Here is a 24,606-nt window from a genome sequence, read left to right on the forward strand (position 1 = left end):
CAAAGTCTGGGAGAGTTCATAACACAGAAGCTAATTTTTCATAAATAGAATCAACATGCATTTTGGTGACAATGAACCGAATTCAGGAGATGCTATTGCGCTCTTTCTAACCTGTGGTGTGTGCTACTCTTCTGTAGTCTTGGGAATGGCTTTTTAAATTTATTTATTTATTTATTTGACACAGAGAGAAAGATCACAAGTAGGCAGAGAGGCAGGCAGAGTGAGGGAGAGGAGGAAGCAGGCTCCCCACTGAGCGGAGAGCCCGACGCGGGGCTCGATTCCAGGACCCTGAGATCATGACCTGACCCGAAGGCAGAGGCTTAACCCACTGAGCCACCCAGGCACCCTGGGAATGGCTTTTTTTAATGAGATCAATGCCGGACTTTCTTGCATTTTCTTCCAGGAGCATTTTCAGTTAAGCTACAGGGCTGCCTTTTGATTATTTTGTTCAGAGTCTCTTGACAAAAGTCTGAAAATGTGTCTGACGAGGACTCACTGATTAAGCCGGGGAACGGTGTGGGGTCTTCGTAAAGTGTGATCAGATTAAATTAGAATTTGGTCCTTAAAAATGTCTCTCTCTTGCTAGAAACATTCACTTTTTAAAATGTCAATTTGTCTAGTCAGTCACCTTTTCATTTTTCACAGAAAGAAAGTGACACCTCATGAGTCGTGTAAAAAAGTTGTCCCTAAAGAGGCTTTGGGGTCATATGGTCTGGGGTGGCACCTACTCTGCTTTGCAGCAGGAAAGCAGCCACAGACCGTGAGTGCCAATAAATCAGATTCAAAAAGAGATAGATGGCTGGATTTAACCCTTCATCAAAACTCAAATTCTCTAGCTCAAATTAGTGCCGCTTGTGGGCCACATCATTCCCGCTTAACATTTATGTGGATCTATAGTTAGGAAAGGAAGAATATTTCACGAATTTTTCTTTTTATCAGCATAGTGAATTACAGACTTTTTAAAAAATAAATTGGACAACTTTCTAATTTACCTGGATCTAAATTAAAATCACCTAAAATGTGTTTGAGAATCCTAGTAGTTATGAGTCATGACTACTTTAAGAATAATTCTCTTGTGGGATTCTAATGAAGTGGTCACGGTTCATTTTTTCCTAAAATAATTCATTAAAACCCCACCATCTGTGAACCACACATCCTTGCCCCTCCTCAGTGCTGCTCTTAGCTTCATACCCACCTTAACGTATTTTCTGATTCTGGGGCAAGACCTCTGCATACCATGTCTCTTGCCAGCAAGAGGCAGACTGGAAGGCTAGGGAAGAAAAAAGCATGGGCTCCCGCTGTCTGCTTCCCGTTGAAGAGTAAAACCCCAGCAACAGCTCTTTGCCCCTAATAAGGATGGTTCGGTGCAACAGTGAGGCCCCTGTTGTGTTTCCTGTGCTCCTAGAATTAGGCTCCTCATACCCACTGAGAGATGCTGACCTCAGAAGACGCGCCTCCCTCACCTGCCCATGTAGCTTGGGGACCCAGCTCTACTGGGCACCTCCAGCCTTCTAAATGCTGTTAATGCCAACCTCTTCCCCCTGTCCCGCAAGCCCTCCAGGTGGGATCTACTTCCTGCAGTGTCTACCTCGGTGAGATGCTTCCCCGATTCTCCAACACCTGGTTAAGGCATCTATTAAATTATTTCTGTTAAAGAAACTAGGGAATGGTTTCTCTTGACAGAAGTTACTCCTGAAAATCTTGGATCAAGGAGATGAGTGGCCTCATTTGTTACTAAGAGAAGACTTCACACATGCTGCCTCTGGAAAACATGTGGCCTGGCTATGCCTGTGTTTTGTTTTTGAAGAGTTAATCGGAATCTGTTTGCTAAGAAGTCAGCTTGCTGAAACTGTTTGCAAGAATAGTTAAGATACCCTTATCTGTTTCTCTGAGTTAATTCTCAGCAGCAAATTACTTTGTGAACAGGTTTGCTTAAGAATACCTGTTGTGTTTTGATGGCACCAGAAGATAGTGAGTTTGCACCCAGGGAAGTAAGGCAGGAATGTAGCCTTGGGTTGGTGTCTATTAGCAGACCTACCAGGTTTCCGCGGACTTTTCTCAAGTCCGTCTTTTCATGGTCATATCAAATGTTAATACTCTGGCTTAACGAGAACGATTGCCCTCAGATGTCAGTATTTGCTTTAGGTATTTAGGTTTCTATTTCTACTGGTACCAAGTAAATCACCCAAAGGGATGAGGTTTAACTTTTAGTATAGACTTTCTTAAATGTGTATGCTTGATCCGCATTAGCTCCAATTTGGGATATACTAGCACAAGGTATTATTTAAAGAAACACCTGGTTGCATGTTTTTTAAATGGTGGGAGAAGTTTTCTGAGCGTCAAAATGGTACCAATGGGCAATAAAGCAGTGGGATTTTTCTGCCTTGTATGGATGGCACCTCCTTTGTTTAGCAAATTAAAATCCCAAACAAACGTAGGTGATAGAATAGTACTGTAAAAGGTGCCTTAATAACAGAGAAGTGCCTTGTAATCTAATCATGGACAAATACTTTTCTAACAAACAATTTGGGAGAGGGGGAAACCTAAGTCGTGGGTTTTTAGGAGCTGAAATGTTGGTGTTCATTCAAGTTCCCTCCTCAAGTTATGCCAAGGGTCCGTTGTATTCTAATTCTCTCCCCCCTGCTTGCTTTTCACAGATGCAGTTTGGGCTTTCTACATTCTAAGTTTCTGGGCTGCGACTTGAAATGGTAACCAATTTGTAGAAGAAAACATTATTTGTACACAAGTCTGAGCAACTGCAAAAGGCCCAGAGAAAATAAATGAATGGGTTAATGTGTGGGTAAATCAATTATTGTGAAAAGAAAAAATTAGTGGTAGCTTTATAGGCAGGTGAATTAACGGTGGTAAACAAAGAATAAATCCTACACTTTCCTAAAATCAAAAGTTGAGAGCAGAGAACTTCTGCTAATTGTAAAAGGCATTTAACAAGCTTGAATCCATAATGAAGTCGTAAAGTTTATTATCAGATGGAAAGGAAGCGCTTGGTATTTAATATTTAACAAGCAACTAGTATTAAATTAAAACACCAAAGCAGATTTGGATTTAGCAGTGCTGCTGTGGTCATTTTCAAGGTGAATCCTGTACACTCTGACAGATGTTGAAATGATGTTTTCTCTTAGAAATTGTAAAGGCACAGCCACACCAGGAGGCTGCAAACAGTTTTTGCACCTTTCCGCTAAGGCTTTCAAAGAATTTTGCAAGCTCAGTAAAATTCAAGTATCTGAACTGTTGACGGCAAAAATAAAAAACAGAATTCCAAATCAGTATATCCTTGCGGGTTTTCTTTGGTTCAAAAATTATCTTGCGACTTACAAGCCAATATTAAGTCTGTGCTGTCCAATATCACGAGGAATTGGGTTGGTAAGACTAAACATATAAAGGCAACGACTAGCCGCCTAACTCCCACACTCCTTAATCTTTTATCACACCACTAAAGGAAGACAGAAAACAAACTGCAATTTCATTCTTTGCTCTCTTCAGTGTAACGCGGAAATTCAAAGAAAGAAGTGACCGCGGTGATTAAAAAACAAAACAAAACATAACAACCGGCTACTTCTACTTCCTAAAGGTGGGGGCTTATTTCCCCAACACTCGACGACGACCACCTTCCGGACACCGCCTGCGGGAGCCACAGGGACCAGGAGTCCGCGGACAGGCGCCCAGAGCGGAGGTCAGCGGTCTTTGATCCGACCGGACACAAGGTGGCAGCACCGACTCGCAGCGCAAACGAATTTCCTGCTGTCCGGGGTGCGATTCAAGTGCCTGTGGCTCTTCCCTCAGAGGGCCCACATCACATCATGCATGCACCGAGGGCTTCAAAATTAATCTTTAAGTGGACAGGCTGACTAACAGGCGCCCAGGTGTTATGTACTACTTAATAACCGACACATAGTTTTAAAAACCTCGGACGGATTATTGTTCGGGTAGGCGAGTGTGCCACGCACATGCGCAGTCAGCCGGCCCCCCCAACCCGAGTTACCCACCTAGCTTCCCAACCGCGTCGCCCGGTAGCCTCACATCACGTGACGGCCCCTCCCGGCCACCTGCCCGCACGTCCCACAGAAGACGGGTTTAATCGGCAATTTAATGAAAGCCAAAGGTGAAACCACAAGCTGTTGCCCCGCTCTTTATAAAGTCGAGACGTTATGTTTCTTTTCCTATTCGATGTGGACCTCGTGTACTGGGCTGGCTACATTTTCCCTCAAATCTCTTTTTTAAATGTTTTTTAATTTTAAGTATTCCACCCCCCGCCTTGAAATGGTTTCTTCCACTAGCCCGGCCGGTGCGGCTGGAACCATTCCGTACTTCTCGGTGGGTGGAGGCGCGGAAATCCGGCGGCGGAAGAGGCGGGTGTCGGGCAGCCGCTTCAGGTTCTCCGCCAGAGTTCGGAGTTGTCCGGCTCTCGTGGTCTTCTTAGGTGTGCGGGCTGGACAAGGCCTCCCCTCGCTTTGCGGTGCAGAGGCGCGCCTGGCCAGCCCGCGGGCCCCCCCGTGGGGTAGGCGGATGGTACGTTCCGTTCGAGTCACGCGCTTCGGGCTCAGCGCCGACGCGGTCCCGGGTGAGTGAGGCGGCCGGGACCCGAGCTGAGGCTTCCTGGGCGGACGGGAGGTGCGGGGTGCTCGCGAGGCCAGGCTGGCGTTCCGGCGGGGCTGGGCGCCCGGGGAACGACAGGCTCGAGGAGGGCACGCAAGGCGGGTCCTGTGAGGAAGACGCTGTCAGGTGCGCCGCGGCCGGAGCACCTGAGCCGGCCTCTGAGCTCTCCCCGCAGGTGGGAATTCGGCTCTGCCGCGCCCAGGGGGGGTTAGTGCCCGTGCGGGAGCGAGTCCCTGGTGCGGCCACCTGGCTTGTCCAGGTCGTTCGAACCCGGGCTGTGGAGCGGCTTCGTGGAGGTTGAGGAGAGCCTGGCTTCCGGGAGGAGGGTTTAGGAAGGGACGGGTCGTGGCGGCGGGCGGGAGTCGCTGGGGGCGAGGAAGGGGAATGGTTAGGGCCTGAGGGCCTTGGAGAAGCCTGACAGCCTTCGGGGTAGCTTTGGGGCACCACCGCTCTTCGAGCTGGTGTGCGGTGTTGGCGACCGGGTTGCTTAGGGGCCAGAGTGGAAGGGGGTGGCTAAGAACCTGAGATGTAGGGTGGGGGGCAGATCCACGGACGGTAAAGGGATGAGGAACGTGACCTGGGTTCAGACCCCGTCAGCGTCGTTGATTCGTTCCTTTTTTTTTTTTTTTTTGAAGATTTTGTTTGTTTATTTGACAGACAGATCACAAGTAGGCAGAGAGGCAGGCAGAGAGAGAGAGGGAAGCAGGCTCCCCGCTAAGCAGAGAGCCGGATGTGGGGCTCGATCCTAGGACCCTGGGATCATGACCTGAGCCGAAGGCAGAGGCTTTAACCCACTGAGCCACCCAGGTGCCCCGATTCCTTCCCCTTTAATGTTGCCAGGAGACTGCACCCTCGGCTGTCGTCGTGGTCCCCCCACCCCCACCCCACCACCCAGGTTTTGCCTTGCCTCTGGTTTAGGGAAGAGGGTGTGTGTCGGGACTCCTTTTCTCCCAGGCTGGCGTTCTGAGGCTGGCACTCTGATGAAGTGATAGGCCCAGATCAGTGCTCTCTGGGGCAGGTAGGAGACCACATTTCTCTCCAGTTTGTGGGTCTTGTTGGACACAGCCTTATCACCTGGAGGAAAGTATTTACCCAAAGACTGGCGCATTGTGGATTGAGGTTCCAGGTGATCCCCAGCAGCCACTGGAGGCAGAGAAGTAGGAGGAAGGAGTTTGCTGAAAAGAGGTGCTGCTTCTCCAGCCGGTGGACAGCTGGCACCACCCATGGTGTCCAGCCAGGGTGGCAGTAGGGACTCCCTGGCACAGCAGGGAAAGTGCTCCCGGCATTGGATTATCAACGTTGTTATGAAGAGATTGAGAAATAGTGGCACGTGACCGTGTTTGCTCTTCGCGTGTCATCAGGGAACTTCGTGAACAGAAATCCAGGTGAAGCTGGTAGAAATATTGGAGCCACCGCGGTGTGAATGGGTTTGAGTTGGAAGTCATGCCCTGTGGAACGTTTACCCTTGGACTTGCTGGGATCCAGCTGCTGACCTAATGAGAGTCCCCTGAAGAAGACTAGGTAATGAAGCAGCGGGGAATTTCGGGGCTCGTTGCTGGCTAAGAGCCGTTGTGATGCTGTGTTTATTGGCAAAGTACTCTTTGAGCCTCCATGGTCCTGTGAGAAGACCACACAGGAAGTGAGAATGAAACAGACCCAGGACCAGGCCAGCACCATGGAAAGGGCCCCACCCCTTTGAGGTATTTGGGTCTTGCTTTGGGTATAAAGTTGAAGGGATGGGGGCAGATTGCTGCTGCTGCTGCTTTGGATTCTGGAAAGCTCGTTAGAAGGAAGGGAAGCACTGTTAGGTGTACTCAAGCCAGTTCATTTTCTTCCGTAAACATCTGGCACAGATTGGAAGTGGGCTGGGTAGAGGAACTGACCACCTGCTACTCAGAATTCTGTTGCACCTGTTGTGGGGTTAACCTGACAGAGGTGCGGGTTGGCCTCTGTTTCTCAGCTTAAGGGTAGTTGTCAGGGTAAGAAAGATGTTTGACATCATCTGGCACGTAAAGGCTGGAGACAGGCTTTTTTCCGTGTGGTTTTGGAGGTAAGTGATACCTCCCTGTCTTCCACTAGCTGTCTGGGGCTGTGGTACTCCTGATTGGAACTGCTTTTCTTTAAAAAAACAAAACAGAACAAAAAAACTATTAATGAAAGTCTGCCGTGTTAACCATGGATGCTGAGAGGTAGCTTAGCGACCTCACCTCTGGTCTGTCCATCCCATTCCAGGAGGAGGGAAACTTGTAGGCCTAAGGTCTGAAGGGTTAACTTGGCATGGTGCTGCCAGGGCAGTCCCTCGTAACCTGAAGTAGGAAGGATGAGGACCTAACGTTTGTCAATATTTTGTATCTTTAAAAGAAGTCAATATATTTATGTTTAAAGAAGTCCTTTATGAAATAACGCTGTAGGGGTGCAGAAGTTCAGCTCAGACTTCGGCTGCAGTGCCAGTTTGCTGTCACTGTGCAGAAAGCAAGAAGCCTGCTAAGCCATTCGGAGCCTCGGGAACCCCCAAACCGGGTCTGATTTTAAGTTGGCAGTAAGCTGCTTGATGGTGGCTCTTCAAGTAAGCTGCTAAGTGCGTTGCTCTTAGAATCTGTTTTTTTTTTCCCTCTTACCTAGAAAATGTCAGGCCTTAGAGCTGCAGTGTGGCCGCTGCTGCCCTGCACGACGCATTTGGACATGGCCTTGTGCTCTTGTCTAGGCGGGATGGTATACACATAATTTTGCTGAGCATAGAGGCTCGTGTGGGTACTCTATGGTAAACAGGGTGCGCCCTTTGTCTCGTGCCATGTTCGCGCGGGTGTTTTGCTGGAGGGAACCTTATTTCCCTTTTATGCCTCTGAAGGGAAGACGCGGCCTCTCTCCAGGGTTAATGCTCTGCCTTTGGGTCTCAAAGCTTCTTCCTCTGGGATTCCTGCTCCATTGTTGGTTGCCTCGCTCCTCTTCCACAGCACATGCTTAAACCATCATTTTCCGTGATCTCATCAGAGTGAGCCTGGTGGAACCTCTGTTTAAATTTGGCTCTTTGATAAAATCTTAAAAAAAAAAAAAAAAAAAGAAGTGAATTTGGCTTATTTGGGTCTCATGACACTAGGTGCTCAGAATCCGGTGTTCCCATGCTTGTGCTCTTGAAGCTGTCCTGCCCATAGATATCTTTGAGGACCTCTCTGCTTTCTGTGGCAGCGACTGTCCTCTCTCCGCGGGCAGCTCCTAAACCCACTCATCTTCAGTACACACCCCCGATGTGTGTCAGGAACTAGACCCCCATCCCCACCTTAGGGAAGGTTCATGCAGGGGAAACACGGGTGATACAGTTTCCAGGAGAACTGACATAAAGCGGAGGAGGGGAGAGAGTGATGCGGTGTAAGTGGGCAGCTGTTCTGGGGAGCTGGTTTGGGAGGCCCGTCAACAGGGACGTGCGAGGAAGAAGTGAGTGGTGAGACGGTGAGTCAGGCAGGTCTGTGGAGTGTCCTGGACCTTCGTCCTCCGCCAGCCCTCTCTGCTTCTGTGGTCCAGAATCTCCATGGAGCTCTCAGGACTTTCCAGCTAAATGTCCTGCTGTCTCTCAAACTCTGTCCTCTGCCCACCTCTCTCTAGGAGTATCTTGTGCCCCAGCTCTCCCTGCGTGCTAGGCACCCGCAAGTCCCCCTCTGATCCACCTGCCTGACTCACATCAGCCCAGCTGACTTTGTCTTGAGTTGTCTGTTTTGTGTTGGCCTCTGCTGTTCCCATTGTCACTCGAGCTCCAACCCCTTCCTCAGGAGCACAGTCGGGAGCAGCGGTGGTCATGTCAGCTGAGCGGTGGTCTGCAAGATGCTGCGTGGGTGGCAGAGTTAGTGAGCAGCCTGGAGAAGGGAGTCTGCTGGGAGGATGCGGTGACGGACAGACCATGTGGGGTTTTGAGGATGCGGTTACCTGCGACTCGCTCCCCATCATGGGAGCACTGGGTTCGGGTTTCTGGGCAGGTGTGTCTGACTGTCACGCCTTGGTCACACCCATGTTGGAGAATGAGGACAGAAGATATCTTCTTTGGCTGCACAGTGGGGGAGAGGGTCCCCAAAAGAGAAGGGTTGAATCCTGGCCACTGTCTAGTACTCACATTTATCATACTTTTCATCAGAAGTATCAGAGACTCTCCAGTCTGAAGAAAATCAGTGTTCACTGTGGCCTAGAAGGGTCCCTAAAGTCCACCTCCTTCTAGTCTTCTGCCCTTATCCCCCAGCTGTAGACACACCCCTTGACATGCCCTCTCCTTGGCCCCATGGCTCCCTTCTTCCCTTCAGCTCTCACTCAGAGAGCTCCTGCGTCCAAAATCACATCCCACCTCCTCCAGTGAGTCTCCCCCCACCCCCACCTGCCATACATTTCTTCCCAAAGCTGTCACCACAGGAGAGCAAGCAGTTTGTCATGTGTCCCTCCCCTCCTAGAAGGTAAGCGCCATGAGGGCAGTATCATACCACCCAGCACAGCAGCTGTTGATAGAGTAAATGAGTCTCTCCAGACCCCCTTGATATGTGTCATATTTGCCGCATTGTCCTCATCCTTGTGTCCTTCTCTGGACTGGCCACCTCCTAGCCCTGTCGCAGTTCTGACAGAAGGGTTTTCTGTGTGATCTTTGATCGTACTCTCCCTCCTCCACTGCAACCCCTGGTAGGCAGGCACCATGTTCTGTCTGCTGAGGCCGGCCGGCTGGCTGGCCGTCCGGGTGACCCGCCTTGCTGGCCGGGAAGCCTGCTGATGACACCCGCCCAGTCCCTGTGCTCCAGAGCAGCGGGTGCATTCTGTGGCGTGAACAGAGGCTGGCCGGCTGATGGTGTTTCCTCTCCTCCCCCACGCAGGCCTCCTGCTGTCTCCAGGACACCATGAATGCCATTGTCGCTCTCTGTCACTTCTGTGAGCTCCACGGCCCCCGCACTCTCTTTTGCACGGAAGTTCTGCACGCCCCGCTTCCTCAGGGGGCTGGGAATGGGGACAGCCCTGGCCAGGGCGAGCAGGCCGAGGAGGAGGAAGGCGGCATTCAGATGAGCAGTCGGATCCGCGCTCACAGTCCGGCGGAAGGGGCCAGCGCAGAGTCCAGCAGCCCAGGACCCAAAAAGTCAGACATGTGCGAGGCAAGTGCCCCTCAGGGTGTTGGAGATGTTTCTTTCTTGCCTGGGATTCATGCTGATGTTGTGAATTTGACCTGGAGGGTGGGCAGAAGACCCTGTGGAACTTAACCGTGGACATGACCTCACAGAAAAGTGTGCACTTCCCGTGATGTGTGCAGACCATTCTTCGTGGGCCCTGTGGAATGTGATCACTTCTCTCCGTGTCCCTGTAGTTCTTTCCCGTGATCCCAGCTTTAGCTTTTTCCACCCGTCCTGTGCCAGCAGTTGACGCAATTGACAGTTGCCATTTGCTTTTTGGCCCTTCCCTCTGCATGCTCCAGTCTACACACTGGCCCATCCTGGGCTCCACTTCCCTCAGTCCAGTGTCTTGGAAAGCGTCCTCCTCGTGGGGGCCTAGCTATTACTTTCGGTGTCATTGTGTGAGCTTTAGGGAATGAAGTTGAAGTTCCCTTAACAGGCTGCTGCTTTTCGTGACAGACCTGGGTTGGGCCCTGAAATCAGGAATGGTGTTAGACCTGCCACTGCAGGGTGGACGGGAGTCTAGCTGCTGTAGCTCGGTTGCACTGAGAAGCAGACCGCATGCACAAGATTGCTCTTTTTATTGCTGGACACACCTGTGAGGCAGTAGAAGGTGGGGAGAGCCTTGCCGCTTTGAGCCAGTCTGACATCTGTGCAGGAGAGGAAGGAAGGAAAGAGAGTGCTGGATGGAGAGAGTCCTTGAGCTCGCATTGCCACAGGAAGGGTCCCGCATCTCACAGCGAGGGGCTGGCCTCATCCCATCTTGTGCGCTCTCTGGGTGGGGGTAGCCTCTGGGATGTGTGGCCTCGGTGCCAGTGTGGTGGTGGCTTCCAGGGCGGGGGGGGCAGCAGCCAGGGCCACCAGTCCAGTCCTAGCACAGGCTCTGAGTTTGTGTTCTCAGGGTGCCACACCCCAGGGAATGCAGGCAGCCTCCTGAGGCCCCTGCGAAGTGGTTGTGTCAGGACCAGGGACAGAGGCTCACACACTCCCTGTGTGAGCCGCTTTGCAACCCTGGTCCTGAGCTTTGCCTTCTGTAAAGTGAGGCTTCTTGCTGTAATTATCACATAGGGTTGCGCTGTGGGTTAAATGAGACTGTGTATGCAGAGCCCTTCATAACAGCTGCTACGTAAGTGTCCAGGAGATCCAGTCTCTTCCTCATATTCTGACATTTCATACCCGTACGTTGACGGTCTTTGTGATCTGTGTGTTCGGTTTTCCTATTCGGGAAACATTGAAATCTTGAGAAGCGTAACTCTAGAAGGCAGTTATTTTTATGTGAAAATAGATTGGTTTTTTTTGTTCAGGTGTGCATAAGAAAGTTTGTTTCCTGCTTCTTGACTAATTGGTTTTCTTTTCCTTCTCGGTGGCAGGGCTGCCGGTCCCTGGCTGCCGGACATCCTGGGTATATCAGCCATGATAAGGAGACCTCGATTAAATACGTCAGTCACCAGCACCCAAACCACCCCCAGCTCTTCAGCATTGTCCGCCAGGCCTGCGTGCGGAGCCTGAGCTGTGAGGTGAGCCCCGTGACCCTGGAGGGAGCTCTGTGGGAACGTCACACACTCTCCCAGACGCCCTGAACAGGTTCAGTACCAGTTAGGGGAAAGAAGGCAGAGGTCAGTCCTTCACTAAGAGGATGGGGTGATCAGTGAGTAGGGAGCGCGCAGCAGCCCCGGTTCTCTCGAAGTAAGTTGGGCTAGACGTCCGTGTTCTGAATGGTTGCTAGCTTGTCATTCAAGCACCAGACTTTCGTTATCTCAATTTTTTTTTTTTTTAAGATTTTATTTATTTATTTGTCAGAGAGGGAGAGAGAGCGAGTGAGCACAGGCAGGCTGAGTGGCAGCAGAGGCAGAGGGAGAAGCAGGCTCCCCGCCGAGCCAGGAGCCCGGTGTGGGACTCGATCCCAGGCCTCTGGGATCATGATCTGAGCCGAAGGCAGCCGCCCAACCAGCTGAGCCACTCAGGCATCCCTCGTTATCTCAATTCTTGATGAGTATATTTCTAAGACGTTAACTGTTTCTAGGTTATGTGGTTATCGTCTCCATCATCATCATATGCTTTAGTGGGTCACCACGTATACCTTCTGAAGGGTGAATCAGTTTGTTCCCTAACTACCTGGGTCCTCTTGTTGAATTCAAGTCTTAGCTTTTATATTTTTTGATTTTCTGGGTTTTTTTAGATTGATTGATTTATTTTAGAAAGAGAGAGGAAGTGCACGTGTGTGCACGCATGATTGGGAGGGGAGAGAGGGAGAGAATCTGAAGCAGACTCCGTGCTGGACATCAAGCCCGATGCAGGGCTTGATCTCACAACCCTGAGATCACGACCTTCGCTGAAACCAAGAGTCAGAGGCTCAACTGACTGTGCCACCATGGTGCCCCTTAGCTTTTCTGTATCTATCTGTCAGGAAGAATTCATGATTCAATTACAAATCTTCCCTTCTCCGTACTCACCTGATGGGACACGCTGAGCCCTCCTCTCAGTTCTAATGTATGGTGGCAGGGTGCCTGTCTTCAGCTGGTTCCCTCTGGTTTCCTGCTGCTAATCTGCTAGAAGCAGATAATTGTGTGACTTGTGTGTGAAGAGTGAACGTGTCATGAGGGAGACCTAACTTCTGTCCTGTAAGTAAAGTATGCAGATTTTACAGTGACTACTCTGATCTTCTCCAGTGTATGCTGAATGAGTGATGTTGGCAGATTGGAGTCCAGAATAGATAACAGTACTTGAACAGGAGTTTTTCATGGCTCAGGGTAGGAAAAAAGTCATGAACCTACTTGACTGGCCCTTGCAATCCATGGTAATAAATGTTATCTTTAGAAAGTTTGATTCCAGGAGCAGATGAAAGCAGTTTTCTTGTCTTGTCCCCACCTCCCCCACTCTTCCCATAATTAATGCTAGTTACTTAGTGCAGAAAGCTAGGTTAGAGAAGGAGGGGTTGTGTCACTAGAGCAGGTACAGGACTGTGTCCTGCAATGGCTGTTGATTTTCACAGGTCTGCCCTGGCCGGGAAGGCCCCATCTTCTTTGGGGACGAGCAGCATGGTTTTGTGTTCAGCCACACTTTCTTCATCAAGGACAGCCTGGCCAGGGGCTTCCAGCGCTGGTACAGCATCATCGCCATCATGATGGACCGGATTTACCTCATCAACTCCTGGCCCTTCCTGCTTGGGAAGATCCGAGGGATCATTGATGAGTTGCAGGGCAAGGCGCTCAAGGTGACCCCACGTGGAGGGAGCATGGGTGGCAGTGGGGGAGGAGCCTGGCACTGACGGGGTCAGGGTGCGGGTGGTTTTATGATCTCCAGGTCTGGCGGCTGTTGCTCTGTCTGTATCGTGATCTTCCGACTCCAGAGTCGGGCTGTGGCCATCAGTCCTGCTTGCTTCACTGGGCTCTCTTGAGTCCACTGTTGTCCCCGTTCTTGTTCGGCTCTGGCTTCTTCGTTGAGCTCACATGTCCTGCTTCCTCCCTGGCGTCTTTGCTTCCTCTGACCTTCATCTGAAAGCCTGTGCATGAGTCGTGTTGTAGACCCATCGCCAGCGTAGACCTCTAGCTGTGGCCTCGCGTCACTCAGAACGGGCCAGGTTATGCTATGATGACAAACAGCCTCCAGACCTCAGTGGGTTAAAACCGCAGGATTTGGGGGGTTTTTTGTTCGTTTTATTTTATTTGGGTGTTTTTATTTTTTATGTTTTGTTTTTTGTTTTGATAGAGCAGGGTGGGAGCAGAGGGAGAGAAAGAATCCCAGGCAGCCTCCATTTCCAGCCAGGAGTCTGACCCAGGGCTTGATCCCATAACCCTGAGATCATGACCTCAACCAAAATCAAGAGCTCAACCGACTGAGCCACCAGCGCCGACAGTTTATTGTTGTCGGTGTTGGTTTATTGTTGTCGGTCGTATTTTGGTCCGTTGCAGGGACTGCGAGACCTGCTCATTGTAGTCCGCCCAGCAGGTGGGGCGGCAGCCATGTTGGAAAGTTGCGGATTTCCCTGCGACAGGGCATAGATGGAGCTGGAGGGCCTCATTTCTCTCTCACCTCAGTGCCAGGACAGTGCACATGTCCCCCCAGTCCCCCCCACACACAGAGTCTTACAGTGAAAGCCTCCATGTGCTGGGATGGGGGGAGACTGGAAGTGTGTGGAGAGCAACGGTAGTGACCACGCAAGCATGTGTGCCTCCCGAGTACCCGGCAGGTGCCCGGTGCGTTGGTTGTGGAATAGGGTACAGGAGAAATCGGTGGCTTGTAATCAAACTATGAGGCAGAGACCATTCTGTTTGGAATGAGGGAACCGCTGGCGCTTTCTGTGCCCTGCATCAGGACAGCAGAACGGGACAGAGTCTTCCGGAGCAGGAGCCGGGAAGTTGGCTGTGAATGAGCTGGCTCTGCGCTGCTCCGCTGTCTTTGTTCGGTTCAAAGACCGCCCCTTCCCTTTGCGTTTTAGGTGTTTGAGGCGGAGCAGTTTGGCTGCCCACAGCGCGCCCAGAGGATGAACACGGCCTTCACGCCCTTCCTGCACCAGCGCAATGGCAACGCGGCCCGTTCGCTGACGTCCTTGACAAGCGACGACAACTTGTGGGCGTGCCTTCACACCTCCTTTGCTTGGTAACGAGATTTGCAGTCTTTTAGCGCCCGTTAGAATGAGAGCAGTCATTGGTTGGTTGCTGCATGAATCTGGGGAAGCCATTGCTGGCTGAGTGCCCTGTGCTGTGTACCTACCAGTGGGTGCTGACTGCGTCCTTCTTTTCCTCTGGGCCTCTTCCCCCGGGCACGTGGAAAATGGATTTAGGTGGCACCCCCTTCCCCGTGTGTTTAAGGTGATGCTCTTGCACTGAGAGCAGTGATCCCCCTTTCTTGTCTCCAGCAACAGACTTTTCTCTCACACAGTGTTGTGGGTCAAGGATTTGGGAGTGACTGGCCTGGGTGGTTCTGGCTGAGCTTCTCAGGGGTTTGTCATTCGGGGCTGCAGTGGTCCAAGGTTTGCCGTACCCTGGCAGCTCGGTGTGGGCTGCTAGGGCCCTTCTGGCACAGGCTGTTAGGATTGTGCTGTGGTGCTCTGACCTGCCTAGTCAGGAGGAAGGGATTGTCTCCGTCTTCCGACAGTCGCCACAGTCTGTCCTCTGGCCTCAGATTGTTTCTCTTCCTTCCATTGCAAAATGTACCTCTCCCAGAGACGCCCTCAGATCCTCCTCCTCGTGCAGCCGTGGCTCTACATCGTCTAATTCGGTTCTGGGTGCTTGTCATCTATTTCGGTTCTGGGTGCAGAGGAGGCGCCTCAAACGGAGGTCTTTGAGGGAAGCTCCTGAGGACCTGTGAACTAAAGAGTCTCTGTCTCCCATGCTGACATAAAATCATCTGGAGAGGTTTTCAGACCCAAAATAGAAGAAATAATACAATGAGCTGCATTCCTTCATCATCTAGCTATAGTGGTTGCCAACATTTCACTGCTTTTTCTGTCCCCTTTTTTCGGAAATATTTTTTAAAACAAATCTTAGTTGTAGCATTTCAAACGTAAAACCATATCCGACAAAACTGACAAATTCCTTAGCATCATCCAGCCCAATCCATATTTGGTTTTCCTGTTTTGCCTCAGGATTGAGTTGTTTTTTGTTTTTTGTTTTTTGTTTTTTTAAGATTTCATTTGACAGAGATCACAAGTAGGCAGAGAGGCAGGCAGAGAGAGAGAGGAGGAAGCAGGCTCCCCGCTGAGCAGAGAGCCCGATGCGGGGCTCGATCCCAGGACCCTGGGATCATGACCTGAGCCGAAGGCAGAGGCTTTAACCCACTGAGCCACCCAGGCGCCCCAGGATTGAGTTTTCAGGTGGGATCAGGTCACAGTGCACAGCGCACACCTTGTGTACTTAAGTCTGGAGCAGTTTCTCTGATGCCTCTGCCACGGGTTTCCCCAGGGCTTTTGTTGGAGGACCAGAGTCCTTTGTCCTGTAGAATTGTCCTTTTGGATTTGGCCGATTCTGTGTTTGTGGTGTGTGCAACATGATCTTTTGTGCCCACATTTTCTGTGAACGAGGAGTGCCATCAAAAAGGTGTGATAGGCTTCAGGTTCCCTTTACGTCAGGCAAGAAGACATCACAGGTGGTGCTCTGTTCTGTAGGCTCCTGAAGGCGTGCGGCAGCCGGCTGACTGAGAAGCTCCTGGAGGGCGCGCCCACTGAGGACACCTTGGTCCAGATGGAGAAGCTTGCAGGTGAGCCGGGAGTGCTTGTGCTGCACGTCTCTGCCTGCGGAGGCCGTCCGGGCCTTCTTGCAGCCACCCGGCCCTCTACCCTGGTGACGGGGACCCTAGGATCAGTAACCCAGGGGGAGCATCTGCGAGAGCTTGTCCTTTAGCCTTAGTGTTTTTACTGGAGTTTCCTGGGTCCTTTTCCTTGACAGTCACGTGAAGGAATCTACCACCCTGGGCAACCCGGGAAGGTCTGCTATTTAGGGCCGCTAGGCTGTGGAGAAGATGGGTTGATGGAGGGTTTCGTCCCTGTTTTAGGATCCCCAGGTTTTTGCCCTCTCTAGACACTTGAACAATAAAGTGTTATGCTTTAGGTAGACCCAGGGTTTCCATCAAGGGTGATTCCCAAGCCTCACCAATGTCTGGGTAGTGCTCCCCAGGTTTTTGATCAGAGCTCTGTGTCTGGGGTTCAGGATCCTGTGTGTTTTAAGTAACTGCGCAGGGGTTTCTGCTCTGGTGTGCACAGGCCTAGGAACCTCTGGTCTTGGCCCTGTCTATGGTCTTCCTCCGAAGATGATTTGATTCTTGGTGACCTAGGTGAGCAGCCTCAGCGCTGGGGTTGGGTAAACCAGATTTGCAATGTGCGTAGTGTGTAGTGTGTTACTAATAACACTTGACATGCTACGGGTCGCAAATAATTGGCCTTCTTAATGAATTGGAGCTGTTTCCAGGTTATTCCCGCACTCAGGTGACTTTACGTGCACTTGGATTCAGTGTGCTTTCCTGAGGGCGAGAAATGGAGTAGTTTCAGCGAGGGCAGAGTATGCTCCGAAAGACAAAACCTTTGCAATGTACCTTCATGCCCTCGCAGATCAGCAGGGCCTAGAACCATTTACTGAGATTTCAGATTTCTAGGCTAGTGAAGATGGCGTGGATAGTCTGTTGGTGGGAGCTTCTGGGAAGGATACATGTGCAGGCACGCAGGGCTCTCTGTCATGGGCTGGACTGTATTTTAGGTCGAAGCACACACTTTGGACTTGGACAGATCTGGCTTTAGATCTTGACTCTGCTGCTCTCATGCATTCTGTGTGACCAGACAAGGCCTCCTCCCTGTGGATCTCCTTGGGATCATGGAGAGATGTCCTTATTTGTGGTTGTCCCAGAGATTCATGGGAATAACAAATACTTCTTTCTCTGTAAAATGCGGAGAGTAGTACTGACCTCAGGACAGTTCAAAGGATGAAATGAAATAATGTGTGGAAGCCTTTAGAATAGCGCCTGAGCAAGGAAGTGTGCAGTGACCGAGCTAGGCTCTTGACATGGCTTTGAATCATCCCACGGTCCTGAACAGCTCATCTCACGGGTGCCCGCTTCATAGTGCAGCGTGGGGCTCTGGGCTAGGTGAATAAACAGACTGATCCCTCCCCACTCCCCCCAGGGCTCCGGAGACAAGCGGTCTAGGTAGCTGACCCAAACCAGCAATCAGGAGTGCCTTGGGCTAAGGTGGACAGCACGACACTGTCACATCCAAGGACCGCATGTTTCATAAATGTCTTTGTGGTCTGTCCTGCAGACTTGGAAGAGGAATCCGAAAGCTGGGACAACTCTGAGGCTGAAGAGGAGGAGAAAGCGCCTGTCCTGTCAGAGGGTGCCGAAGGCCGGGAGCTGACCAAGTGCCCGACAGATTCGTCCTTGCTCTCAGACTGTGGAAACTGGCAGCCCCGGAAGTTGTCCGTCTTTAAGTCCCTTCGGCACATGAGGCAGGTAGGTGACCGAGGGGTGGACCCGCCTTCAGAAACTCTGGAGAAGAGCCCGGTCCCCACCTTCTCATCCAGCACACTTTGTCCTTTAGGCCCGTGACGTTCAGATCCAGTGGGGACTGACTGGTTAGGAATAACCAGAAACCCTCAGTGGCTGGCCAAAGACAGCTGGGCCCGTCTGGGTTGCCTTGGCCACAGGCACAGTGCTCCCCTTCTAGTGATGACTAGGTGTCTGTTTTACAAAAAGCCCGCATGGTTGGCTTCTCGTGGTCCTTCCTCTGATCTTGTCACACCGGAACCTTTTAAAGGCAGCACTGCTCAGAGCACTGTTGCTTTGCATGCAGCATTGAACGCTTAGCAGACTGGAAATGCTGGCCCTTCGTACAGTAGATTGGGGAGAATCTGATATCCAGCCATAGGAATTGCACCCAAACAGTGGCGTGTCCTTGAATACAGAGAGGAAAGCATCCAGTGTCATGCAGGCTGGTACGCATGTTCGTATACACGCAGGCTGGAGACACGAGTCTCACACAACGGTTTTGGCCATGGTTATATTTGGTCAGACGGGAAGAGAAGATAAGATTACAAGGGCAGCCCCTTTTCCTGTTTCTCTGTGACTGTTTTTACAATGAGCATGAGTTTTAACAAAAGATAGTTATTTTCTTTTTGAAAAAGGGAGTAAAGACTGATTTAACGGCATATGCTCTGTGGGCCTTCTGAATGAGGAACATTGACCCACCAAAATCATATATTTGGCTAAGATCATCCTTGTCCATTGCTTACGTGGATTAAAGTAAGAAGAAATCTTCAGTCCCATGGGAGGTGGGAGTGTTTTGAAACTATAGCAGTTTTGTAAAGTATATTTCTAGCGTCCCTTTTTTTTTTTTTAAAGCCATATTATTAGTCATAGAATAACAGACTGAACTCTCCAGAAACGGCAGTGTCAGAGAAGTTACAAAAAGTCAGGTGGAGAGAGGTACTGTTCTAGCATCAAACAGGACGGACAGCAGAATAAATGAAATAGTCATTGGTCCTCAGGTGACTCCTGGATTGAAAGAAAACAGCGATCAAGGACACCGTTAGAGAGTTGGGGCTGCAGATACTGGGTTGATGGCACATCTGTGTGGTATTTCTGGTGGTGGTGTGTCCTGGGGTTCTGTGGGAGAGCCCTTGTCTGTCCTGGGTCCTGAGGTGCCATGCTGCTTGTCCCTAACTTGGAAATGATTTAGCAAAGTAGTGAGAGAGAGAGAAAGTGAACGTTACAGATTGCTAACATGTTCTCTGCTTCGAGTTTTTAAAAATAAAATTGGGATCTTACAGTGTGCCAGGGCTTTGGGATCGGGCTGCCAGGGGCTCATCCAGACCTCTGCCTTCCTCCTCCTGACCACGGGCAAGTCAGCCAGTCCTTCCCTCTCGCGACCCATCTTTCTTCACTGTAAAGAGAACACACAGATAACTTCAGTTGCACAAAAGAAAATTCAGGGCAGAACGCACTGAACTGTGTCTTTCAGGTTCTGGGTGCCCAGTCTTTCCGCATGTTGGCCTGGCATGTTCTCATGGGGAATCAAGTGATATGGAAAAGCAGAGACGCAGACCTTGTCCAGTCAGCTTTTGAGGTTCTTCGGGTAAGAGTAGCTTTTCTTGTAAGTGTTTTGTAGTGGGACAGTGTTTGTCTGGTGGTTTTTGTTTTTCTCTTTTTTAAATCCTACGGTGGGTGTGAATGTTAGGGTGCAGGGATGGCTCAGCCCGGACGTTCATGCCTGAATCTGAGATCCGTGCTTTTTCTGCACTGTTGAAAGTGGCAGTCATCAGTGGTGCTTATTTCCAGTGGAAGGAGTCTGTGCTGCCTTGGTAGAGTGATAAGTCCCCTGCCCCCACCCCCAGATCCCTCTAAGAAGCCATTGCATGGTTCACAGGTGCCCTAAAAGCAGCTTTGGGTCCTCACACGTCCCTGTGCACAGAACATTCCTGATGAGTCATGTGGGTGCGTGTCTGCCATGGTGTCTGCACCTCAGAGGGGTCGTGGGTGCCAAGGCCCAGGCCTGGCTGATGATGTTTATGTCCTCAGAAACCTCGTTCATGCCTGATAACTGCCTAGGCCTGTGAGGGCACAAAGTGAATATGCCAGAATCCCTTAAAAAGTTTATAATCTCTTTGTGGGATGAGGGAAGAGACAGACATCTCAGAAGTCAAAGAATAATAGATTAACACCACAAAGCAAGAGGTAGCACAAGTCCTGTATCACCGATTGCAGGGTTAGGAGCTGGGGCCACGTGGGAGACACCCCAGTAGTGCCACGTGATCGGGATGGGGGGAGAGAGGCTTTGGCCCGAGCTGTGGAGGGCACGTGGGGTGTGGGTGATGGATTCGGGCGGGGGATGTTCAGCTGGTGCAGGTCTGCGTCACTGTGTCCTCTCTAGACGATGCTGCCAGTGGGCTGTGTCCGCGTCATCCCTTACAGCAACCAGTACGAGGAGGCCTACCGCTGCAACTTCCTGGGGCTCAGCCCTCACGTGCAGATCCCCGCCCACGTGCTGTCCTCAGGTTTGTCCCTCTCCTGTCGGACCGAGCCCTGCACCTCAGGGCTCAGAAGTGGAACTGCGTCTTAGCCATGGATCTGAGGACGCTGCCTGCTCAAGCAGGAGGACCAGTTTTCCTGGTGGCTTCAGGCCTCCGTTTTCTGTCTTTAAAACGGGTGAGGGTTGGACAGAACAGCCTCCGAGTGAGGGTAGCCTGCTGGGTGTGGTTCTCGGCGGAAGGCAGGTTAGAGTCACGGGAGTGGAAACAACAGGTGTCAGAGGTTTGTCATGTTGTTACGCTGAGTCGGTGATGACAAAATTCGGAAGGCGACTGTTTTATGTGCCTTAAATCCTATCCAGCCTTGACATTCACCAGTGAGAGCCAGTAATCTGACGAGCATCCTTTTCTTTTGGTTTGAGGAGTTCAGGAGTCCGCCTGGGTGTGAATCCCAGCCTCCCCCCGCGAGCCAGTGGCTTCTCCGAGCGCACTCTGAGAGATGGCCAGAAAGTTGACTGTCAGAGCGTTGGGCGCTCAGCAGTCCCGAGCTGCCATTCCGTTCAGTGTCACAGTCTGGGTCCTGAGTCCCAGAGACACAGCACCTTTTTTTAGAACACAGGCTCCCGGTTTTGAAGATGAGCTTGAAATTCTTAACCAATGTTGGCAGTGTGAGGGAAGCACTTAGCAGTCTTTTTCCCTGTCATAAGGTGGGACTGACACTGGGAGCGCCATCACGGGGCTGTTTGGCATTAAGTGAGTTCAGATATATAATTAGTTACTGGAATGTAATACATTAACTGAGGCAAGAATTAATCCTTAACTCTACTGACAAACACACTGCAAGAGGTTTTCAGTGGCCAAGCATGAGAGAGGTGGGTTTCCACTCTTTGATGGGAGACGCCTTGGGAGGGGCAGCAGCGGGAAGCAGGTCCCTGCGGGGCACAGGCGCGCTTCCAGCACCTGCACTTTGTGTTGCTGCAGAGTTCGCTGTCGTCGTGGAGGCCCACACAGCCCCCCGGTCCGGCCTCCACCCAGCCGGCTGCGAGGGGGACCAGTCCCTCAGCAAGTATGAGTTTGTTGTGACCAGTGGAAGTCCCGTAGCTGCGGACCGAGGTGGGTGCCGCCAGGCCGGCCGGCCTTTCAGCCCAGTGAGTGGGGACGAGAGCGCTGAGGCTGCCTCTCGCTACCCGATGCTGACGACCCGCCCTTGTTCCCAGTTGGCCCCACCATCCTGAATAAGATGGAAGCCGCTTTGTCCAACCAGAACCTGTCTGTGGGCGTGGTGGACCAGTGCCTCGTCTGCCTCAAGGAGGAGTGGATGAAGTAAGCACACCGCTGCTGGCCCCTGGAGTCTGCTTCCTCATCGGGGGGTGCTGGCCAGCCAGGAGCGTTGAGTTCGGCTGGCAAGAACCAGGAGCTGTTTTCAGAAAAAGCTGTGGCCTCCCTGAGAAATGGGGTAGAATAGAGGTTAAGAGCATGGGTTCAAGTAGCATCTTTGCTGCTGAGTCACTTTGTGCAAGGTCAGCACTTCTAGTCCTCACGATGCTCCTGCGTGAGATGCAGTTATTTTTGCTGCTTAATTAACTTCAAAAATCTGAAAGCCAGGGGCGCGTGGGTGGCTGCGGTTGGTTAGGCGTCTGCCTTCGGCTCAGGTCATGACCTCAGGGTCCTGGGATCTATCTCGTGTTGGGCTCCCTGCTCAGTGGGGAGCTGCTTCTCCCTCTCATCCTTCTTCTCCCCCCACCCCCACTCATGCTCCATTTCCATCTCTCTCTCTCAAGTAAATAAAATCTTGAAAAAAAAATCTGAAAGCCAGATAACAGATGTTTCTTTTCTATTAAAGTTAACTAGTTACTTTATTTCCTTAATAAATTTTCGTTAGTAATTTTTAATCCAGTTCAGTCAGACATTGTCCTGATTCCCAGCAATACAGTGAAGCTGAGGAGCAACAAAGTCCTTAAATGAATTGAAAGAAAATGGGCTTTTCCCCCATTTTGAGGCAGCGGCCTTATGGCGCGGGGTTAGAACTGCTGGGCCGGGGAGAGGTCCTGGAGCACGCAGCTGTGAGCGGCCACTCTTTGTGCTGGTCTTGAAGCCCTCAGGCCTCGGGACCTGAACTGTGGTGATTTTGCTGTGGCGTCTGAGAGTTGTGTTTTTGTTTTTTTTCAGCAAAGTGAAGGTCCTTTTCAAATTCACCAAGGTGGACAGTCGACCCAAAGAGGACACGCAGAAGCTCCTAACTATTCTCGGAGCATCTGAGGAAGACAATGTCAAGCTGCTTAAGTTCTGGATGACGGGCCTGAGCAAAACCTACAAGTCACACCTCATGTCCACAGTCCGCAGCCCCACAGCCTCAGAGCCTCGTAATTGACCCCACTGTGCGAATCTGACCACGTGTTCACCTTCGGAAAAGTGCTGATGGCCATCTTTGCCACTGAGCTCACGGACGGGTCTCTGATGGCAATCGCAGACTGCTTTCGTCTCTGAACTGCAGGCATGGAGCCCTTTCCGAGCAAACAGTGGAAACTTTCGGGGCCAGACTTTGCCCTCTGTGTGGGATTTGGACCCGGTGTAGTTTTCAGCACCCTTCCAGAAGCTATTTGAATTGCTCTAGCCCTAAAAAGGGCTGTGGGAGATGTGGGACAGTGGGTCCCCTGTGTTTGAGCACCCCTGTGAGAGAAGACTGAGGAGAACGTGCATCTTATGGCTCTCAAGGATTTAGATCTCAAAATTTACAGGGGAACATGCCAGGCCAGTCCCAACCTGGGTATTTTGGCCGCAGTAGCAAACCTCTCAAGGCTCATGGTCGAACCTTTCTATTCTGAAATTCAAGACTTTTCCAGGTTTTATAATATGAATGCATGTATGTTTTGCTGCAGTTCTGAATTTTCATGTAGTCATTGTTAGCAGTCTGGTTTTGAGCTGGGAATGGCTTTTGGGGAGGAGTAGATGTTGCCTCATCTTTGGGATTCATGTTCTGGAACCATGTGACTACGAAGTCTTCTGGCCGTGCTCTCCTGTGGTTGCTTTGACATTTCCCTGTGGCTTGCAGACAGGCCCCTGATCCTTTTTACACAAAGACGATACTTTGCTGACATGTCAGATGAAGCCATTTGACTTGCCTGACTCACTGGACGTGAAGTTTAGAAACCAACTGTAGTTTTATTCCAAGTCACTTTGCCCTTTATTGCTTCGTTAAACATTTAGATTTGGCTACAGGTAACAATTTTCAGAGTATGGCGGCTTAAGATAGTTTAATCATCCCATTGTGCACTTTTAATAAGGATTCATGGCTTGGAGGGATTTTTCCAGCAATTTTGCTGATTTGTTTATAGTTTTTTGTGTGTGTGTGTATTTGCTTAACTTATATTTAACATGGAAACTAAGTTTATATGACTGGGTATCTATCATGCAGGAACATTGAAACACAACAAAGATGTATTTTTATAAACTGTTGACTACATGGTTTTATTGATTTGATAACCTAGAATTTTCATGGGGTCCGTCACAAAATATTATGACTAAAATAACACTGGTGATAGAACTATTTTGAAACTGAGGTCTGCTAAAGGGTTGTAAATTCTAGGAGACTTAGACGGTACATTGTGGTTACTTCTGATCATTTTCAGCTCAGAGCGCAGTAGCACTACCTGTCCCCCGCCCAGCCACCCAGCAGGTGTGCTGGCGTTCCTGGAGCAGGCTGCACATACCATATGGGAGCTGTGGTGGGTGGAAAGAACCCTAGACTACACCTGTGGGGGGAATCTGTGCTCTGATCACTGGTTGCTGCTTCTGATCATGGCAGTCATTGTTGCAGGCCCCTCCCCCTCTGGCCGCCAGGAGACTTAATGGTCCAATGCCCTTCCCCTTCCTTCAGTTGTGCATGTGTCTTTCCCCTTTCAGGAAATTCAGGACAAAAAAACAACGGCATTCAAAAACAAGTGCATGTACAGGGGAAATTAGAAACTGCATGTGCAAGGAAAGGCTCAGAAAAGACCTGAGAAAAATCTAAGTTTATACCTCAGTCTGATCCTTGGCAAAGAGAAAGCTTACAACCATAAAAATAAAAGACAAAAAACAGGGAACCTTGGGGAAGGGGGAATATCTGATTTTCAGTTATCACATTATTAGATTTAAATGTCCACTGTTCAGCAAAAAATCACAAGCCAGATAAAGGAAAAGGAAAGTGGGGCACCTGGGTGGCTCAGTCGGTTAAGCCTTTGCTTTCAGCTCAGGTCATGATCTCAGGGTCTGCCTCGGGCTCTGTGTTTGACAGGGAGCCTGCTTTCCCCGCTCTGTCTCTGCCTGCTGCTCTGCCTACTTGTGATCTCTCCCTCTCTGTCAAATAAATAAAAAGAAAAAGTATGTCCCATCCAAAGAGAAAAAAAATCCACAGAATCTGTCCCTGAAAG

At 50.6% G+C, this 24,606-nt stretch overlaps 1 protein-coding gene across 8 annotated transcripts; it reads left to right on the plus strand.

Annotated features, from left to right (window-relative positions):
- Positions 1-4,559: 4,559 nt before the first annotated feature.
- FLCN (folliculin) lies at positions 4,560-23,645 on the plus strand. Of its 8 annotated transcripts, XM_032841241.1 has the most exons (13): positions 4,622-4,740; positions 5,976-6,135; positions 9,456-9,728; positions 11,114-11,260; positions 12,736-12,957; positions 14,182-14,342; positions 15,850-15,941; positions 17,491-17,681; positions 19,189-19,302; positions 20,098-20,221; positions 21,176-21,307; positions 21,412-21,517; positions 22,364-23,645. In XM_032841241.1, the coding sequence occupies exons 3-13, from the start codon at positions 9,480-9,482 to the stop codon at positions 22,563-22,565; spliced, it is 1,740 nt and encodes a 579-aa protein (XP_032697132.1). In that variant the 5' UTR covers positions 4,622-4,740; positions 5,976-6,135; positions 9,456-9,479; the 3' UTR covers positions 22,566-23,645. The 8 variants fall into 8 exon arrangements, with proteins under 8 accessions (XP_032697135.1, XP_032697134.1, XP_032697132.1 ...); XM_032841244.1 differs by lacking the exons at positions 4,622-4,740; positions 5,976-6,135 and adding an exon at positions 4,560-4,579; XM_032841243.1 differs by lacking the exon at positions 5,976-6,135 and having other exon boundaries at positions 4,619-4,740.
- Positions 23,646-24,606: the final 961 nt, after the last annotated feature.

The sequence above is a fragment of the Lontra canadensis genome, unplaced genomic scaffold (assembly GCF_010015895.1).
Source record: "Lontra canadensis isolate GAN:19392208 unplaced genomic scaffold, GSC_riverotter_1.0 scaffold122, whole genome shotgun sequence".
In the NCBI taxonomy this organism is placed as follows: domain Eukaryota; kingdom Metazoa; phylum Chordata; class Mammalia; order Carnivora; family Mustelidae; genus Lontra; species Lontra canadensis.

Bases quoted from the DNA above. Each gene is read 5' to 3' on its own strand.
- FLCN (XM_032841244.1), top strand. From the start codon at position 9,480: ATGAATGCCATTGTCGCTCTCTGTCACTTCTGTGAGCTCCACGGCCCC. The intron at 19,303-20,097 runs GTAAGAGTAGCT...TGTCCTCTCTAG, and splicing joins CAGCTTTTGAGGTTCTTCGG to ACGATGCTGCCAGTGGGCTG. The intron at 20,222-21,175 runs GTTTGTCCCTCT...GTGTTGCTGCAG, and splicing joins CGCCCACGTGCTGTCCTCAG to AGTTCGCTGTCGTCGTGGAG.